Here is a 21,743-nt window from a genome sequence, read left to right on the forward strand (position 1 = left end):
TGGACTGACAAAGCACCATATGTGCACTCCCGTCCAAGTGAAGTCATTGTTGGAACATGTGGCTGCTATAATCAGATCAGTGAGTACTAAGAACCCCTAGTGGATGCTAACTATATCAAGGATGACTAACTCAGCACTACACCATGAATTATTATGCATAGTTGAGATGTGTGTGTGTTCTAAACCAGTGATGTGCATCACCAAACGCAATGAAATGGCTGCAGCAGAACACTCGTTGAAAATGAAACACTTCCTTTGTAATGCCGGTTTTATTAGTAACAAATAAAGTTGGATCATTGTTAACAAAAACTTGAGTTAGAGAATAAATACTGCACACTGTTCAACAGGCAGCACTCATTTACACCAGCGTGCAAGCCCAGAATTAATATCTGTGCACTCCCCATGCAACATCATGCACAATACGCTTCAGATACACTTTACAAACAGCAAGTCACTGCTCAATTTAGGATTTCTTTCTATGAGGCAACACATCAAAACCACAAGGTTTCTTTTTTTTTGGAAAGCCACAGGCTTAATTTGGTAGCACTCACTCCCTTTACCTTTAACCCATCATAACAAAAAAAAAAGCAATGAAGACCTAATATCAGATACCAATTGGACAAAATTGTAATCTAAAGCGATATGGGATCTTGATTTTATTCCCACTTCAGTCAAAGGGAGGAATAAAATGGGACATAATTTTTATTAAAAACCATATGGTTTTGTTTAAATAAGTGGCACTTGTTAAACAAGGGCATCTTTGCAAAGGCCAAACCACTCAAGCTACCCTAGCCATATCCCACCAAACTTGGTCAGGTCCTAATTCTCAAATGCCCTGGTCTACTGGACCCGTGCAGTACGATTGTAGTTCACTGCACTGTGCTAAATTTTGCGACTGAGGGTAGTCTTGTAGGTTTACCCACCTGGAAATACTCCCCCAGCCTCAAAATGCAGTGGTATTTTATAATCATTTAAATTTCAAATGGAATATAATATATTTTATTTTGCACAAATTCAACAATGTTCCATGTAAAAAAATAAAGATTTGTCTGGAAAGACAGGCTCGTACGTCAGGACTTCTTTCTCCCATTATAAACGATGCCTGTTCACTTGCACACCTGAGTTACCCTACCGGGGGCAATTTTATTTTAATCTGCCCTCTTGTGCTCTTATTGTTTGTCTGTGCACAGATACGTTTATTGGCATAACGCTATTTGAATTACCCTGCAAACAATGGCAGGATGTGCGGTAGGCGGCACGTGGGAGGGACGCAACACTAAAACGAGCTATATTAAAGTGCAAGGCGCTCAATGCAAATCGAGAATAGCTGCTTCCAACTCATCTGGGTGGTCACGTTAGTGTTTGAAAAAAGTTCCTACAAACAGGAGGAGCCTGTTAATTCTGGCAATTGGGGTAGGAGAGGGAGTAAATTTTGTCAGGCAAAATGATCTACAGTTTGTAATAGATTTTAACTCGCAAATACAATTTGAAGTTCAAACATGGAAATAGATGGACAGCAACAATGCAACTTCCCTTGTCCACTGCCCAACCAATTTGACGGTATATCAAATTGCATTTAGCATACAAATCCAGAAATTTCCAATATTCAATTAATTGTTTCAATCAGGCTATAGTTTAACAGTTACGATGCCTTGTTAGTCCCACAAGACCTTCCCTTTAACACCCCCTTCCCCCAAATTGTGTTGCATCAGGCTTCAGCTCATGCTTTCATTCATAGATCAAGTTACCACACTATGAATAGAAAATTTAGAAATACTTAATTCAATGCAGCAATCTCTTTACATTAAGCTAAAGTGGGTGCAAGAACAAAGCAACTGACAGAAATAAAGATGCCCTATTACTCCTCTATGCATCCAAGCTTTATGGAAGCCTAAATTTCCCATTCAGCACAGTAGGCACTTCAAACATTACAAGCAAACAAAACATGGAGTAGATTAGAACTTAAAAGGCAATTTTGTTAAAACAAAGTTTAATCTTCTTGAAATAAGTTGCAAATAGAATTTTTTATAGCTACTAGTGTTTTTAGGTTAAGTGATTAAAATGCCCATTTTAAAGGTCAAGTAAAAGTTTTTTAAGGTTTAAACAAAAGTCTTGTAAATAAGAGCCAAAATAATTTGGGCCAGCCATCAAAATCTAATAGCTTGTGAGTTTTATACAACCATTGTTGGACACGAATCTACCCAAATTCACTAATCCAAGGTCGTATGTAAACATGATTCTCCAACAAGTAGCGAGAAAACACACACACACACAGCCTGCAAGGTGAAGGGAGTCTGCTTTAAAGTTTATGGTCTTTATCTACTGAAAAAATAATTAAGTGGTTGCACATTGTTAGTTACTTTTAATTAAAGTATCATCATTAACTTCATGGATGTGGGTAGAGTCCCAGCTATTTATAAAAACATTCTTTCTGGACATTCAATCCTTTCCCTTCCATAAGGCAAGGAATTTATCAGGTCACAGATGCTTTAACACCTACAGCTTGCCCAATTTCCTGATTTTCAGATTAACACCAACCAATCCCCATCTTGTCCCCTTCCTGATGCCCATACTCACTACTATGGAAACCCAATGTGAATTCTATCCTCATAAGCCCAAAGCAACACTTATTGTAAAATATACCAGTGGATGAAATCACCTTGCTGAGTAAGAGATATAATGTGGACAATTAAACCCTTTGAACATAGCTTCTAACAGATAATCCAGAGCTATGTTAACCACCTGCAAGTCTGCATGCTCTGGCATTGTGCTGTTAGAGAATTAACTCCAGCTCTAATTATCCGACCAGCTTGCAGGACAGAGTTGGAGTTAGAGGGCGGCAAACCACTTGTGGCCCTTCTACAATGATGCACTTGCTCCTGGAGTACCAGCAGGTAGGGACAGATACCAAAATACATATATAAGCCTGGCTTGCTGATTGTCAATCAAGATTAGCAATTCATTTTGAAAAAGGCCATGATGTTTTCCCCTTTTCCTAAGTATCAACAATTCAAATTGTCAGTAGACAATATCATTCAATTTTAAAAGCAAAGTTTTCAATCATTGCCATTTTATCTCATCCCGTTAAATATACGCCTGCCTTTTTCCTTGACCTTTAAGTAAACGGACCATCAATACATCATGTAATGATCAGAAGTGGGTAACAAACTCAATTAAAAAATTATATATAAAAAACTCACAGTACATATTTAACTATATTATGTAGATATTCATCATTTTTGTCACCAAGCAACTATTGACTTCTCACAAATCTTGCCACTAATTTAACTGCATTAGTCTGAGTCTAATGTACATGGCAAAACAATACAAGCAGATGCGACTGTACATTTTTTTTCAAGTGAAATACATAAGGAATCCAGAGAGGTAGCTAGGCACACAGCTTTATAAAACCAACTCAGCTGGGTAGGCCCAAGAAAACTTGGGAAACTATGGTACGCCAGCATGACGATCGAGGACCTGGTAACTTAAATGGTACTGACTACTTTCAAAATGCTGAGAAGGTTTCTGGCCATGCCATGCAAACAGATAAAAGTTTGTTACCTATCTTTTTACATGACTAACGTGCCCCCCTTCCTATCAGTGTTACTCACAAAATTAAGACATAACCATTAACTATGCAAATTTTCTGTTCTCCAAGAATGAGGACCACTGCCTCCAGGTTTAAACCAAAGACAGTTTAATTGTTTTAACCATTTACTGACTGCTAACATACAAATTGTTTTATTTTGCTGCCATATACAAGCAAGTATGATTTAAATGAGCTGCTCCTACACGAGTAAGATTGAGTACAGGGTGCTTGTACCAATTGCTTACGTGGGAGTGGTCCTGGGAAACAGGGAAACGTAGTTTATACAATCAATTGGTAGAGACCAATGAGCGGGAAAGTACCGAGGCAGTTGCTGGACTCTGGCATCCATTTTACTTTTCTATTGCAAAATATCATTATCACACAACAATGCAATGGGAAGGAACTGGAGCACCATGCTAAAGATGAGTATCCTCAACGAACTATGGCTAAAACAAAGAATGCAGACACCAGAGTCTTAACCCTAAAGAAGGCAGTGAACACATATACTGAATTGCTACCTTGTACAGATAGATTATGTATTAGTGCTGCAGGGCAAGAGGTTTCAGTTACTAGCTCACATTTAACCCTCCCGATCTTCAACCAATGAGTACCAGCAACAGGGCTTTCAGAGACAACGCGGATATCACAATCACTATTTGTCCAATACACTCAAACAATGCAGCAGCATCTTGGTCCATGCACATGGTTCTAGACAATTCCTCAGTGACAGAGGCCAAACCAATGCAACTCTAATAGATGTAGAGTGGGACTGGTCCATCAAAACTTGTGACTTTACAGGAACAGTTCAGAAGGAAAGGGGCTGATTGGATTTAAGCTAGTTAATTTTGAAATACTTGAAATAGAAGGAAAAGTAGAGATAATTAAAACTAGAGAATTTTAAACAAAAGTAATTTTAGTTACAAATAACCAGAATTCATCAACTGTTCTCTTTTTTTTTTTACACGTCTAGGCTACTTTTCCACCAACGACATGTACTGGTGCCTCTCCAGATGTCAAAATTCAGCACAAATATTATTTTTCAAGCCCGTACTTCTTCATTATCAATTTTGATAAATGCAGGTAAAAGCTTACTTCACTATCATTAGACATCATGACAAAATGTCTGTGCCATTGCTTAGCAATTATGCCTAAAGGTTGAGGCATCTGTCATGATGAGAAAATGACTAAATTCTAAATCACTGCTCTCTTGCAGAGCAACCAAAAGCTAATCAAAATGTTTTATCTGTTGTTGAATGGGGAACCTGTGTTAGTATCAATTTGGGAGTATTTATTCAAGACAGCAGACCAGCCATCTGCAAACAGAAGCATCTCACCCTCGAAAGGAATGGAAACATTTCTAAGCAGTCTTGATGAGAGATAATCACTGCATTGGCCAGAGGTCATATCATGATAATCACAAGATTGGCCATACCACAAAAACTAAAGAGGCTCCTCACCCTGAATCACTAGCAGCCCAACCTGATGAGCACAGAATTGAGAGAACCAAAAAAAGGATTGGAAAGTCTTACACAGGAGTTAAGATAAAATAACTTCAGGGGAACAGAAATAATACTAACATGGATAATTTTAATTTCAGTGCTGTGTCCAAACCAGAAATGCACTATGTATAAATAGGCATGGACATCTGAAATGATTAGGTTCTTTCAAAAACGTATTTTCAATATTTTGCACCAATAACCACAATTTCCTTTTAACAACCTATGGAAAATTACCTTATTAATAAAATGCTATGGCTACACATTTTGATAATTTATAATAAAGCACCAGGCTGGGGAGCTCTACATCAACTCCAAATACTCAACAGGGAGCCACTTTGGTGTGTGAAGGCAATGGCCTCTCTGCTTATAAATTCAATTTATGATGAAAGCACGCTATCCCATAAAGACTGGGGAACATTAATAACCACAAAACCCTTTTCTATACATTAGTTCTCAATACAAGGGCTACAGTACTTCTGAAATACAGCAAATTTAACTGTAGCTCTCTTCACTTCCGGTTTAAGTACACGTATCTACAAAGTTTACTACTCTCCCTTCCCCCCACCCAACCCCACCCTCCCTCGATTCATAAACTGGATTCTGAAAAGGTTTGTCTAATGAGAGATATAACTTCATTCTGCTTTGTTTCCACACAGTTTAAGACAATCAAATTTGATTGGTTTCTTTATACAGCATCTGGACCATGGAAGTTCAGTTAGCTTTGTTAATTGTGCATGACGTCTAAATTGGTCCATATTATAAGAGTGGGACAAATGAGAAACGGACATTTATCCAGACCCATAGCTAATCAAATTGTTTCTATCTGGAATTACTTCCCACTGTGGGAAGTTAAGTTTCCTAAACTACTCAAATAAAATGCCCATGAACCAACAAACTGAAAATATTTCTTCTGAAAGTGGATATGCCCAAGTCCTATTTATATGCAGCCTCGTTAATGGCGAGGTCAAAACAGTACTTTCAAACTCAGATCAAACCCACCTGTACCACCCAGAATGACATCTCCCACTACTACAGCAAATGGTCACTCACTGGGAATTGGGAGAGAGATTTGTAGAGAGAAAATCCAACATTCACTAGAGATTGTAATAGGATTATGATTGCATTCCCATAGTATCACAAGGAAAGCTCCTCTCACTATGTCACAAATCTCACTTTCATTTCCCCTAGTTAGTGCACTACTATTTCTAAGAAATGAGCAACGGATGAAGAGTATCTCCCGTTTCATTGCACCTACTCAAACAAGCAAGGATTTCCAATCTCATGCTTGCCTGTATCAATTCTAACAGCATCTTTCATGGAGCAATGCCTAAAAAACATGGAATGTTATCAATCTAGCTCAATCGCCTTGCAACTCAACAGCCACAATGGAGTAAAACAGCCCAATGGCTCAATAATTTTCAACGAGTTTTAATTTTTAAAAAAGGCCATAAAATGAATCTACGTTAATTTTGTAAAAATATAGCCCTATGTCTACAAAAGCAGAAGGAAGTTAAAAAACCCAACATTAACAAAATCCTTTTTAAAATTCATTATCCACCGTGAAGAAATAAACCAGCATTCCCTCCCCACACCCCCCCCCCCCCAATATTGTCACTTTGCTGCGAATGCAGAGGATGGAATAGCAGCCTTACTGTTACAAGGAAACACTTTGAGCTCGTGGAAAAGTTACTGAGGTTGATAAATGAGGCAATGCAGCATGCCTTTTGGTATATTTTCTTCACTGTGGAAAATAAGTGGACCTTTCACTTTGGATATTTTAATTTCTAGTAAGTTTTAAAAACAAAAGTGACACTACAAACTGGGCAAGCAGATGATCAGAAAACAGAATATAGTCCACAAGTAACCTGGCTCTTAAATTCTCCTCAGAACAAAGATCACCAAGCTTCAAATTTTGTATTCACAAGCTCACTATGAAAGAAAATTTCCCTCTACCTTAAGAGCAAATGTTATCACCCTTGTCCAATCATGTTTAGAACTGGGTGATATCACTGCACCAAACAGGTGTGATTGTGGTACTCAAAATGAGCATCATTTTACAGTTATTGGATGTCGTAAGCTATCTCGTGTTAATTGCAATCTAAAAACCGAGTATGACATTTGCAACTTACTTTCCATCACCCATGAACCAATTCAGTAGCACGCGAAACCAAAATATGCAAAGTGTAAGGACCAATCTGGTGGAGGTATTCTCATCACCACCAGTATTATATATCTATATATACATATACACACACATACACATTTTGCCTAGCAGCTTCTCCCAGTTATCCTTGATTGCTAGCTGGCAAGAGGTTAATTATTTCTTTCAGTCCAGATATTGTTTACATCAGAATACATTCAAACTGAAAGCTGTTTGATTGCAAAAAGTGATATCTGAACATCCTGGCTTTAATTCCGACCCTTCGACGCACTCACACCACCCCCCTCCCAACCCCACTCATATTTAAATGCAATTGGACAACACATCACAACTTTGACAGCTCACTTAGGGGGATATTGAACAGTTTAAAATTATATTGCAGATAAAGAATAATGAGCGGCCTATAATGGATGCACATATAATGCAATATTCTTCAAATATGTGACAAATGTTTATATCAGACTCACCGGCAACTTGGGTCAATCGGCAGGAAAATGCTCCAGTTATTTGCTCTAATAGCACAATCCAGAGTCTTTAGAGGGAAAATACTGCAAAATATAATTACTGTTTCTAATAAATAAATACAGCTTAAAAAAAATAACATTAAAAGCCTAAATTCCTGCACGACATAAAATGGAAAAAACAAACAGCAAACGGCTGTATGACCCCTTTCCTTTGCGCCGGTTTTTGCTATGGTTAATAATTTTAGTTCTCATCTATCCTGCCCAATGGCAAAGAATTTTGTGTGCATAAATAATGTTTCTTGGGAAATTGTGGTTCAGTGAATTTTTTTTATACAATTATTCTACTTATAAGCAAATGCACATTCTCAAGTCTGGAAAAGTCAGATCGTACGTCGTGGATAACTGACTTAAGTAAAACTAAAACAGAAAACTATAGAGCATCTCTTACAAGGCTTGACATGCCGTTTGTTTTCGACAATAGCACCTGGGCTAGTTACAAGCAGTCTCTACTACAAGGGTAACAAGTTCACACTGGTAGAATTTTTGATGATTTACACTGCAACAGAAATACAAAATACACGTAACACTGACAAAAAACACTGGGGTGGGGAAGAAATGCACAACTATACAAGATGGGCCTTATTACTCTCTAATGGAGACATTGCAGTCACATGTAACCCTGGAAGTAGATCTCATGTGGAACTAGCACTGTGTATTATGCTATTGAACAAGTCAAGCCATTTTTTGATTATATTTAAAAACATTAATTTTCTACATCAGGAACGACAGTTTTATCAAATATATTTGAAATATTTAGAATGAAAACAAATTTTAAAAATGACTCTTGATTGTCCAGTATTTAAAATAATTAAAAAAACTTCCATAAGAATTTTTAATATACGAAAAGAACTTCGAAGTGTTGCTGGCTTCAGTGACTTGATGGTGGCTCTTTAAATCATTTTCTCCCCAGGTTGAGGTCATATCTTGTAACTTGTTTCTTTTCCTTTAAAACTTTTGGTTACGCCAACAAATCTTTTATTTTCTTTTGAATTGCTGATGGTTCAGTGATACGACGCTTTTCCACAAATAACAGTGTGTATTTTGCAACGAATCGATCATCCAACATCTCCGAGAAGAGCTTGCCTCATTTTCGCTCTTTTCACGAATATGCATAAATACTTAATGCAAGTATTTTCCTTCTTCCTCAGAAGATGCATTCACTTATGTAACTGCGTTTCCCAAAAAATACTATTCAAAACTTTTTCTCGAGGTTTTGTTTTGTAAATCTTCTTTGCAATCGACCCAATTTGTTCTTTTAAAGATTTTTTTAAACGTCTTTCTTTGCAATCGACACAACACCAATTTATTCATTAAAACATTTTTTTAAAAACCTTTTCTTCTCAATCGATACAATTTGCTCTATTTTCGTGGTTTTTGTATTTGTTTCGTCTTTTACTCAAAAGCTTCAGTCGTCGTCCACATCCTCCCCATCGGACTCGTCAGCTCGCCTCTCGAAGAGCATTTTGTCCCGGTGCTTGTCCTGGATCTCCTTCATCTCCTCGGCGTACTTACTGAAGGCGCTACCGAACTTGGACCAGGCTTTGTAAGGGATGGTGATGGAGTTTCTGTACGAAGGCTTCACCTCGCTCACCCGCATGAACACGCCGTACTTGTTGGAGCCCACGTCGAAGAAGAAGCGCTTGCTGTCCACCGTGATGGACGTACCCTCGGGCAGCTCGGCCTGGCCGCACGGCTCGTCATCCACGCCGTAGTCATCGATGAGTTTGGCCAGCGCGTCCCTGAACTCGATGAGGCCTTGGGCCGGCAGGGCGATGGTCTGGCCCTGCGTGCCCCCCAAGCCGGGGCCTCGATTTAAGGTCTGGCGGATGCGTAGGAAGCGGCCCCGCTGGTTCTCCTTCAGGTCCATGTAGTACTTGCGGTTCTCCCGTACCAAGAACTCGCTCTTGAGAGCTCGCCGCGGCTCATCCGAGCCTAGGCCGGCGCCCGAGTCTGAGTCCGAGGGCCCGAGCTGTGCGTAATGCTCGATGAAGTCGCCGAGGTAGTCGCGGAACTCGGCCGCCACGGCCATGGACAGCGTCAGCCGGCTCTTGTTGCCTCCCGCGCCCACCTCGGCGATCTTGATGAAGCGGCCCTTGGCGTTCTGCTTCACATCCAGGTAGAATCGCTTGTTCTGGATGTCCACCCGCTTGGAGGCCAGTTCCTGGGTCTCCTGCTGCTGTTGCTGCGGCAGGAGGCCGCCTCCTCCGCCGCCGCCGCCGCCCCCACCACCTCGCTCGCTCCCGCTGTCTCCCTCCGCCATCTTAAGCCACCAGCCTTCCCTCTCTCTCTCCCTCCGAGCGGCGGCCCGACCTCGCGAGATCTCTGTTCTGGCGGGGCTGCGCACGCCGTCCGCGTGGAGACACTTGGACGGCGGGAGGCGCGCGCACGCGCGTCGTCCCTTGCGGGCGCGGGAAAGTCTGAACTTGCCCGAGCGGGAAGGTTGGTCCACTTCTATTAATATCCTTTATTCAGCATAAAAGTACGTAATCTGAAACCCCAAAACAACTTAAGCATAAAGCAAATAATTTTGTTGTTTTATTTTTAAAATACACAATTTCAGGTAATTAAACCAGAGGTGCTAAAGATCTGCAGTAATACACAGAAGATGCTGGAGGAGCTCAGTAGGTCAAGCAGGTGGGAATAAACAGTCAACATTTCGGGCCGGGACCCTTCATCAGGACTGGAAAGGAAATGGAGAAGGCAGTAAGAAGGTTGGGGGCCGGGTAATACAAGGAGATAGTTGAATCTGGGATCGGGGTGGGTGAAGTAAAGAGCTGGGAAGTTGGTGCGAGAGAAAGGACGGAAGACCATGGACGAAAGGGAAGGAAGAGGAGCACCAGATGGAGGTGATAGGCAGATGTGGAGATAATGTGAGAGGGAAGCAGGAATGGAGAAGGGGATATTTACAGGAAGTTCACAAATAGACTTGTGTTGTTGTCAGGACAAATGCACTGGGAGTGAGAACATAGACTAGCTCTTTCGGGAATATGCCTTTATCAGGTATTTGCAGAGGTTTGTACTCAACTGCAAGGGTTGTTCCCAAGCTCAGCAACAAATGATATCTGGTTTGCCTAAAACTCATTGGCATTACAGAACAAGTTGTCCTTCAGGGACAAGGCAAAATGCAGCCTTGTGCATAGGTTTAGGATGAGATGGGAGCGATTTAACAGGAACTTGAGTATCAACTTTTTACAGCCAGGAGTAGTCAGTATATGGAATGAGCTGCCAAAGGACATGATGGAGGCATTAGCAACATTTAAAATTTACTTGGGTAAGAAAGGAGGGATATGGGCTAAACATGGGCAAATAGGACTAGCATAGATAGAATCTTGGTCAGGATGGACCAGTTGGGCCAAAGGGCTTGTTTCTGTAATATGTGATGCCAAAGGCTCTTGGGGATGGGGTACCAATTTCAGCATTACCTGTCTGCCACTAAAACAGGATTTCCCAGTGGGCACCGATTTCAGTTATACTTCCCGTTCCAACTTGTCAGTCCATAGTCTTTGCTACTGGCATGCTGCAGCCACACTCAGATTGGAGGAACCACCTTATATTCAGTCTGGGTAGCCTCCAACCTGGAAGCATGAACATCGATTTCTCAAACTTATGATAATTGCCCTCCCCCCACCCCATTTCCCTCTCTTACCTGCCCATCATGTGCTCCTCCCCTTCCCTTTCATAGGCAATTGTGCAGCAGATATAAATGTCATGAAAATGTTTTTACAGCAACAGCACAGTACAATATAAACATGACAAAGTTAATAAATTAACATGTTATATCATTTAAAGAATAAACATACACTAATACAAATTTAGAGAAAAAAGAAACAGCCTGTGGTTGTGTAAAGTTTTTCAGTTGAGTTCGGAAGCCTGATGGGAGCCTTGGTCTTCAGGCTCCCATAACCGCCATGATATTAGCATTTCAAGTTAAGGTTCATTGTCATTCAGCCATATTCATTCAGCTAACTGAAACATCATTGCTGTGGGACTCTGGTACAAAACAGTACATATAGTTATGACACAGTACAGTCACAAAATATTAGCACAAGTCCCTGAGTGGCATTTCAGTGGCACAGAATGGTAGGGTTCTGATAAATGTCACCTTTGAGACAATTGCCTCTTGTAGAAGTTCTCATTGGTAATGAGAACTGTACCAATGATGGAATCAGCTGAGTCCACTACTCTGTAGCCCTTGCATAAAAAGTAAACAACTTTAGTACAGGGTGGCTAGTACTCAGACCATATGTGAAAGGCCTACTGGATGAGGCTTTCTTGTGACTGAGTGATCGAGGTTTTTCCTGCCTATTTGGAAGTTTTGATGGCTGGTGCAATGCTGTTACAGCTTGGGGTGTTCTGGAGTTACCAGCTCCACTCTAAGGCATCTTTGTACGTGGGTTTTCCTCAGTGCAAAGACATACTGAGTAAGTAAATTGGTCATTGTAAATTGTCGACTGATTAGGTAAGGATTAATCATGGTTGAGGGATTGCCGGGACAGCAAAAGTTGAAGGGCTGGAAGACCTATTCCATGCTGTGCCTCTAACTAGAGGTATTCAGAATCAGGTTTATTATCACCGGCATGTGACGTGACGTTTGTTAACTTAGCAGCAGCAGTTCAATGCAATACATAGAAGAGAAAAAAATACATAAAATAAATAATATAATAAACAAGTAAATCAATTACATATTGAATAGATTAAAAATGTGCAGAAACAGAAATACTATATAATATAAAGTGAGGTGGTGTCTAAGGGTTCAATGACCATTTAGGAATGGGATGGCGGAGGAGAAGAAGCTGTTCCTGAATCACTGAGTATGTGCCTTCAGGCTTCTGTACCTCCTTCCTGATGGTAACGCGAGAAAAGGGCATGCCCTGGGTGCTGGAGGTTCTTAATAATGGATGCTGCCTGTTTGAGACACCACTCCCTGAAGATGTCCTGGGTACTTTGTAGGCTAGTAGCCATGATGGAGCTGACTAGATTTACAACCTTCTGGAGCTTCTTTCGGTCCTGTGCAGTTGCCCCTCCATACCAGACAGTGATGCAGCCTGTCAGAATGCTCTCCACTGTACAACTATAGAAGTTTGAGTGTATTCGTTGACATACCAAATCTCTTCAAACTCCTAATAAAGTATAGCTGCTGTCTTGCCTTCTTTATAACTACATTGATATGTTGGGACCAGGTTAGATCCTCAGATCTTGACACCCAGGATCTTGAAACTGCACACTCTCCACTTCTGATCCCTCTACAAGGATTGGTATGTGTTCCTTCAGCTTACCCTTCCTGAAGTCCACAATCAGCTCTTTCATCTTACTGACATCGAGTGCCAGGGTGTTACTGCAGCACCAATCCTGTAAGCCCTCGTCACCACCTGAGATTCTACCAACAATGTTGTATCATCAGCAAATTTATAGATGGTATTTGAGCTATGCCTAGCCACACAGTCATGTGTATATAGAGGGCAGAGCAGTGGGCTAAGCACACACCTGAGGTGCATCAGTGTTGATCATCAGTGAGGAGGATATGCTATCACCAATCTGCACAGATTGCAGTCTTCCGGTTAAGAAGTTGAGGATCCAATTAGAGGGAAGTACAGAGGCCCAGGTTCTGTCACTTCTCAATCAGGATTGTGGGAATGAGGGTATTAAATTGAGCTAAAGTGGATGAACGGCATGCTGACATAGGAGTTTATGCTGTCCAGGTGGTCTAAAGCCATGTGAAGAACTATGAGGTTGCATCTGCCATTGACCTATTGTGGTGATAGGCAAATTGCAATGGGTCCAGGTCCTTGCTGAGGTAGGAGTTCAGTATAGTCATCAAGTCAAGTCACTTTTATTGTCATTTCGACCATAACTGCTGGTACAGTACATAGTAAAAATGAGACAATGTTTTTCAGGACCATGGTGTTACATGACAGTACAAAAACTAGACTGAACTACATAAAATCACAGAAAGCTACACTAGACTACAGACCTACACTGGACTACATAAAGTGCACAAAAACAGTGCAGGCATTACAATAAATAAACAGGACAGTAGGGCAAGGTGTCAGTCCAGGCTTCGGGTATTGAGGAGTCGGATAACTTGGGAAGAAACTGTTACATAGTCTGGTTGTGAGAGCCCAAATGCTTCAGAGCCTTTTCCCAGATGGCAGGAGGGAGAAGAGTTTGTATGAGAGGTACATGGGGTCCTTCATAATGTTGTTTCCTTTGTGGATGCAGCGTGTAGTTTAAATGTCTGTGATGGCAGGAAGAGAGACCCTGGTGAAATTCTCAGCTGACCTCACTATCCGCTGCAGGGTCTTGCGATCCGAGATGGTACAATTTCCGAACCAGGCAGTGATGCAGCTGCTCGGGATGCTCTCAATACAACCCCTGTAGAATGTGATGAGGATGGGGGTGGGAGATGGACTTCCCTCAGCTTTCGCAGAAAGTAGAGAGGCTGCTGGGCTTTCTTTACTATGGAGCTGGTGTTGAGGGACCAGGTGAGATTCTCCATCAAGTGAACACCAAGAAATTTGGTGCTCTTTACGATCTCTACCTAGGAGCCATCGATGTTCAGCAGGGAGTGGTCGCTCTGTGCCCTCCTGAAGTCAACAACCATTTCTTGTTTTGTTCACATTCAGAGACAGGTTGTTGGCTCTGCCCCAGTCCATTAGCTGCTGCACCTCCTCTGTAAGCTGACTCGTTGTTCTTGCTGATGAGACCCACCACGGTCATGTCATCAGCGAACTTGATGATGTGATTCGAGCTGTGTGTTGCAGCACGTTGGAACGGTGGCACTGCTCAGGGAGATGTTGAAGATGTCAGTGAGAACATCTGCTAACTGGTCTGCACATCCTCTGAGTACTCTACCAGGGATGTTGTCTGGTCCAGCAGCCTTCCGTGGGTTGACCCTGCACAGGGTTCTTCTCACATCGGCCACGGTGAGACACAGCACCTGGTCATTTGTAGGAGGGGTGGACTGCCTCGCTGGCACATCATTTTCTGCCTCAAACTGGGCGTAGAAGACATGAGCAACCCCAAAGCATTTCATCACTGTCGATGTGAGTGCTGCCAGGCAATAGTCATTAAGGCAGCCCACATTATTCTTCTTAGGCACTGGTATAATTGTTGCCTTTTTGAAGAAAGTGGGAACTTCTGCCCGTAGCAGTGAGAGGTTGAAAATGTCCTTAAATACTCCTGCTAGTTGGTTGGCACAGGTTTTCAGAGCCTTACCAGGTACTCCATCAGGACCGAGATAAGGAAAAACTTCTTCACACAGAGAATGGTGAATCTGGAATTCTCTGCCACAGGAAACAGTTGAGGCCGGTTCATTGGCTATATTTAAGAGGAAGTTAGATATGGCCCTTGTGGCTAAAGGGATCGGGGTATGGAGAGAAAGCAGGTACAGGTTTCTGAGTTAGATGATCGGCCATGATCATCCTGAATGGTGGTGCAGGCTCGAAGGGCCAAATGGCCTACTCCTGCACCTATTTTCTATGTCTATGTCTTCTAGGACCTTGCGCCTTATGAGAGTTCACTCTTTAAAGACAGCCTAACATCAGCCTCTGAGACGGAGATCACAGGGTCATCAGGTGCAGCAGGGATCTTCACAGCTGTAGTTGTGTTCTCCCTTTCAAAGCACACACAAAAGGCTTTGAGACAGGCATTCTGCCATGACAGTTCTCTCACTCAACCATCTCATAAGGATCTGAACTAAAAACTAAATACTCAGGGTAGACTTCAACTGTGGGTAGAGAAACAGACCTTTGGCCTTAAATGTCAGCCCTTTCTCCTTCCACATGGCCCAAGCGGCTGAGTATTTCCAGCATTTTCTGTAAAAAAAAATTCCAGACTTGCATCATTGCAACATTTTTGACTTTTACCCCCAAAGAACCCTCAGTCTTCTTTCCTAGAGGTCTCTGATAACACTTCAGGCTGACCACTGTTAACTGATTTGTGGTCAAAGATGTTCTCTACACAGAATTCAATGAGGGAGAGGTGTTGTGGAATAGTCAACTGAAAGGATTGCCTCAGACAATCCTTATTAACATTGGGACAGATCAGATCAGTTTCCTTCTGCCCCCTTCCTTTCCAGACCTGATACAGGGTCTCCGCATGATATTCCCTTACATAGATACAGCCTGACTTGCCAATTCCTAAGGAGTACTGAGGAACTAAGCTGCTTGAGAAGTTGAAAGTCTGAAGGTAGATAAGTCACCTGGACCCGATGGACTACAACTCAGGATTCTGAAAAAGTTAACTGAGGAGATTGGAGGCATTATTACTGATTTTCAAGAATCACTACATTCTGAAATAGTTCTGGAAGACTGGAAAATTTGAAAAAGTCACTCCACTCTTGAAGGGAAGAGGCATAAGACAGGAAATCATAGGTTAGTTAGGCCAACTTCAGTGGTTGGCAAGATGTTGGAGTTCATTATTAAGAATGAGGTTTTGGGGGTACTTGCAGGCACATGATAATAGATGGAAATTAGCATTGTTTCCAACATTTTGTTGGAAGAAATCTTATCTGACAAATCTGTTGGAATTCTTTGAAGAAAGAACAGGTGGGATAGACAAAGTGGATGTTGTTTACTTGGATTTTCAGAAGGCCTTTAACAAGGTGCAACATGAAGCTATGTAACAAAATAGCTTGCAGGATATGGGACAGATACTAGCCTGGGTAGAAGATTTGCTGACTGGCAGGAGGCAAGAGCAGGAATAATAGGGACCTTTTCTGGTTGGCTACTGGTGTCTAGTGATGTTTCACAGGGGTCATTGTTGGGTCTGCTACTTCCAATTTGTTAATGATTTGGATGACAGAATTAATGGCTCAGTGGCCAAGTTGCAGATGATACTCATATAGGTGGAGGGGCAGGTAGTGTTGAAACAGGGAGTCTGCAGAAGGTCTTGGAGAGATTAGGAGAATGCGTGAAGTGGCAGTAGATGGAATACCACATCAGGAAATGGATGCATTTTGATAGAAGGTAAAAACAGCTGGGGTTTTTTATTACATGGGGAGAAAATTCAAAAATTGGAAGTGTAATAGGTCTTGGAAGTCCTAGTGCAGGATTTCCAACAGTTAACTTGCAGGTTAAGTCAGTGGTGAGGAAGGCAAATGAGAACTAGAATATTAAAGTAAAGATACAATTCTGAGGCTTTACAAGGCATTGGTCAGAGCACATTTGGAACGGTTTTGGGCCCCATAGCCAAGAAATAATCTGCTTGCATTGGAGAGGGCTCAGAAGACAATCTATGGAAAAGAGTAAACAGTTGACATTTCAGCTGAAACCCTTCATCAGGATGTCACGGCCCAAAACATCAGCTGTTTGCTCTTTTCCATAGATGCTGCCTGGCCTGCTAAGCTGCTTGGATTTCCAGCATCTGCAGATTTTCTTGTGTTTGGGAATAACTACACTCTCATCATCCACAATTACTGCGTTCTCCAAACTTACTAATCATAGCTGTCACTGTGACATTCAAATTGTAGATGCAGGAACAGTCCCAGCACGATTACTGTAGTACATCACTTGTCACAGGCTTCTAGTCTTCTCTCCCTCCCCCCCCCCCCCCCAAAAAAAAAACTCCTACATCTCTACCTCATATTTACAAGCTAGTTTTGGATCCAATTTGTCAACTTGCATTGGCTATTATGTGCTATGACCTTCTGACTGGTCTCCTAGTCTGTAGGATATTGTCAGAGGCCTTAATAAAGTCCAGGTTGACAATCCTGACCACTTTGCCCTCATCAATACAACACATTACCTCTAGCAGGCTGATGGTGTGAGCCTTTGTTTCTTTTGGAGCTGCTTTTCTTTCCCTCAACTGTCATCTTGTCTTGCTACCTTATTATCTTTTTTTAAAATTTTAAACATTTTATTAAAGAATTAGATGTAGTTCAGTGAGAAGGCTATTCATTCTCTTCACGGCATAACCTGGCATTGGGATTGGTGATCTTGATAGCAAGCTGGGCTGTCCTCTCCACAATTGTCTTGCAGTTTTTGGAAGAGACATTGTGAGCAATCTCAGCACAATATGTCTTGTTGCTCATCAGAACCTCCAGCTCCTTCACATTGTGAACCAAGAATTTTTTTGAATCCCAAGGGTAACATGTGCTTGGTCTTCTTGTTGCTGCCATAACCAATGTTTGGCATAAGGATCTGACCCTTAAATCTCTGGTGAGCTCTATTGTCAATACCCCTTGCTTTCAGCCAATTACGCGCAATTTTCACGTAGAGATCTAACTGGTGACGGATGAACTTCTTCCTGCGTTTCCTCACAATATTAGGCTTGGTAAGAGGTCTTAGGGCAGCCATGGTAACTGAGAAGCCTCAATGCAAAAGAGGCACACAAGGCCTGCTGGGAACTATATCAGCAGCAGCGACTGCTAACTTATTATCAGAGTAGATATTGTAAAGATGACCAGTCTTCCCCATTTTAGTTTCCTGGAAATTTGGCTACCTGTCCTCCTAGTTTCAGCAGTCATTTTGCAACATTTATGGAAACAGTAATATGCCCTTGAATGGAAAATCCTACAAAATGTAGTGGATAAGGCTGAGTCCATCATGGCTAAAGTCCTCCCCACCATTAAGCACATTTACATGGAGTGTTGTCATAGGAAAGCAGCATCCATCAGAGATCCCCACCACTCAGGTCATGCTCTCTTCTTGCTGCTGCCGCCATCAGGTGGAAGGTACAGGAGCCTCAGGCCTCACCACCAGGTTCAGGAACAGTTACTACCCCTTGTTATGAGTGATGAATAGACCTGATGGACAATGGGGTACAGAGTTAACCATTCCCCTCCTGAGAAACACGAACTATTACTGTTGCTATGCTGACCATGAGAAAGAGAGACGGAAAAACAAGCAAGAACATTGGCGACAGATAAGAGAGAGGGGGAATTGCTGATTAACCATATTGTGACTCCTTTTTGAGTTATTTACTGTTTTGCTGCAAGGACAATAGTTTGCTCATAAACATTCCTCAGTGGACTGAAGGAGTGGCCTTATTTGATGGACACAGTCATTCAGGAGTGATGGATAACTGAGTCCCCGTGAGTAGGGATAAAAGACAGGTCTGGAGAGACACCCTCCAGACACGCCAGTGGACACTGATTGAGTGTTGGAACCCACAAGAAAGGTGGGGGCTTCGAAGACCGAACCAGGAGGTCGGTCTTTAAGGCTATCAGTGTTAACAAGCAGTGTTAATGCTTGTGTGTGTGTCCACTCATGCCAGAGTGACGAGTCCATCACAGAAGAACGGTCTAGCAGAAGGACGGAGAGGTCATAACTGAATGACCACACTGATACAACAGATTAAGAAAGCAAAGAAAGGTTTGCCTGACTGTAGCTGTTACATCTCACACTTTCTCTCTCTCTAACGATTACAACAACCATAACTACATCAGCACTCATGAACTGAACTGAACTTTATATTCTATGACAATTCATTTACCCCTAGACATCGACAGAGCTTGTTTGTTATTGATTATTATTATTCCTACACTTTTAGGTTTGTTACTGCTAACTGGTTTTATATGTATACTTGCATTATTGATATGGTTTTGCTTATTTTTATTAATAAACACCTTTAGTTTGGTATCAACAGACTTCAACGAATTCTTCTTTCTCTGCTGGTTAGACACCCAGTTACGGGGTACGTAACACCCTCAACAGCAACACGAGTGAATCTGCAGATGCTGGAAATAAATAAAAACACAAAATGCTGGCAGAACTCAGCAGGCCAGACAGCACTACCTCCTCCCATAGATGAGTTCTGCCAGAATTTTGTGTTTTTACTACCCCTCAACCATCAGGTTCCTGAACCACATGAGATAACTTCACATTCTACAGCCTATGGACTTACTTTCAAGGACTCCATTGGTTTTTAATATTTATTGTTTATTGATATATTATTTTTTCTTTTGATTTGCACAATTTGTTGTCTTCTGCACATTGGTCATCTGCCCTATTGATGCAAACTTTCATTAGTTCTTTAATGTTGCTTTGCACTTACAATGAATGCCTCAAATTAATCTTGGTTGTACTTGGTGAACTTTAAAACCAGCTACTTCAGATCAGGTTTCCTATAGGTTTGGCACTGGTGATCCATGTAACCAATTCAAGACAATGTATGGAAACAGGCTCTTCAGCCCATCAGGTCTGCACTACCCACACCCAAGGATGTGCTGGGGGCAACTCAAGGGTCACCATACATTCTGGTGCCAACTTAGCATTCCTAGTGTTCAGCAGAACAATACATGCAGCAGCAACAACAACCACATTAAAAAAAAAATTCTCGCCACAATCCTACACTCAGGACAATTTACTGTGGCCAATGTTTAAAAAAAAAATCAAAGCATCCAGAAAAACACAGTCGCTAGGTGGGTGCGCAAACTCCACCACAAACACTCATGGTCAGGATTAACATAGCCCTCTGGTGCTGTGAAGTAGTGACTCTACAAGCCATGTTGCTATGTTTAGAAAGACTCACCTGTTTTGATTCTGTTCAGGAACAGAAGCACTCATTTGCAAACACACAGTATTATGACAACTGAGCCAAGTAATTGGCTCTTGGATTTAATAGGTTTGGGATTTGCTGTGTGCTAGGATAGGAAAAATTTACAAGTCTAAAGTTGAATCATTTGATTGTAATTTAAAAGGAGATGTGCATTGGGGTTTTCCTGTACTGCAGAAACAAACTTGAACTACCGGTATGTGAAAAACGGCAATCAAGATACAAAAAGTAGGAATGGTTAGGAACAAAGATGATCAAAGACTAGTGTGCTAGTAACTATTTAAATACTTTTAAGGAATCACTTAAATAGCAATGTTCCCCCCCCAAACTCAAGACAAAAATGTTAATTTCTAAATCAAAGCCATCCACTGATTCAGAAGTTTGTCAAAAATGATTAAGTAGGATGTTTGAATCAGAGTTAATATAACCAGCATACGCTATGGAATGTTGTTTTTGTAGCAGCAGTATATTGTAATACACAAGTTGAAACAATACACACCTCATGCAAAAAAATAGTTAAATAATGCAAAAAAAAGTAGTGAGGTAGTGTTCAGAGGTTCAATATCCATTCAGAAGTCAGATGGCAGAGGGGGAGAAGCTGTTCCTGAATTATGGAGTGTGCCTGTTCAGGCTCCTGTTCCTCATACCTGATGGTAGCAATAAGAGGGCATGTCTTGGGTGATGGGGGTCCTTAATGATTATTTCCAACTTTGGGGCATTTCTCCTTGAAGATGTCCTGGATACTGGTGAGGCAAGTGCCAATGATAGAGCAGACTGGATTCACAATTTCCTGAAGCTTCATTCAATCTTGTGTAGTAGCCCTTGCCCCATACCAGATGGTGATGCAGCCAGTTGGTCTCCATGGTACATCCGTAGAAATTTGTGAGTGGGTGGCATGGTAGCAGAGTAGTTAGTGCGATACTATTACAGCTTTTGAGTTCAATTCCAGCACCGCTTGTAAGGAGTTTGTATGCTCTCCCCTTGACTGCACGAGTTTCCTTGGAGTGCTCTGGTTTCCTCCCACAGTCCAAAGATGCACCAGGTAGCAGGTCGATTTGTTGTTGCAAATTGTCCTATGATTAGGCTAGTGTTAAATGGGTTGCTGGGCAGTGTGGCTCATTGGACTGGAGGGGTCTGTTTTGTACTAAAATTAAAAATAAATTAAGATTAAAAATTAAAATAACAAAATAAAAGCCCTAACCACCTGGGTATAGCTCACTAATAGATGATAGTTTAACATAGATGAAAATTAGCGAAGTTGCTTCAAGCATGTTCTTGGCTAGTGAAGATTTAAGGAGAACTGCATTTGACAACCAGATCACTGCCTGAAGCAGAGAGATAAGCCAAGGTCTCCAGAAACAACACCCAAAAGCCGAAGGCCAGTTTGCACTGGATGAAGTGTTACTTAATGCTGTGATACTGCAAATGTGATTGGTTGAGAGTTAGAGGTGAAAACTTTGCTCTGAAGAATGGAT

General features: G+C 41.6%; 1 protein-coding gene and 1 pseudogene across 1 annotated transcript; both read right to left on the reverse strand.

Annotated features, from left to right (window-relative positions):
• Nucleotides 1-254: 254 nt before the first annotated feature.
• purba (purine-rich element binding protein Ba) lies at nt 255-10,079 on the reverse strand. The gene has a single exon (XM_073060322.1). It carries the CDS (start codon nt 10,031-10,033, stop codon nt 9,179-9,181), a length of 855 nt encoding a protein of 284 aa, XP_072916423.1. The 5' UTR covers nt 10,034-10,079; the 3' UTR covers nt 255-9,178.
• Nucleotides 10,080-17,638: 7,559 nt separating this feature from the next.
• Nucleotides 17,639-18,077, reverse strand: LOC140739790 (large ribosomal subunit protein eL32-like; annotated as a pseudogene).
• Nucleotides 18,078-21,743: the final 3,666 nt, after the last annotated feature.

This window comes from Hemitrygon akajei, chromosome 1, assembly GCF_048418815.1.
Source record: "Hemitrygon akajei chromosome 1, sHemAka1.3, whole genome shotgun sequence".
Lineage (NCBI taxonomy): Eukaryota > Metazoa > Chordata > Chondrichthyes > Myliobatiformes > Dasyatidae > Hemitrygon > Hemitrygon akajei.

Bases quoted from the DNA above. Each gene is read 5' to 3' on its own strand.
- purba (XM_073060322.1), bottom strand. From the start codon at position 10,033: ATGGCGGAGGGAGACAGCGGGAGCGAGCGAGGTGGTGGGGGCGGCGGC.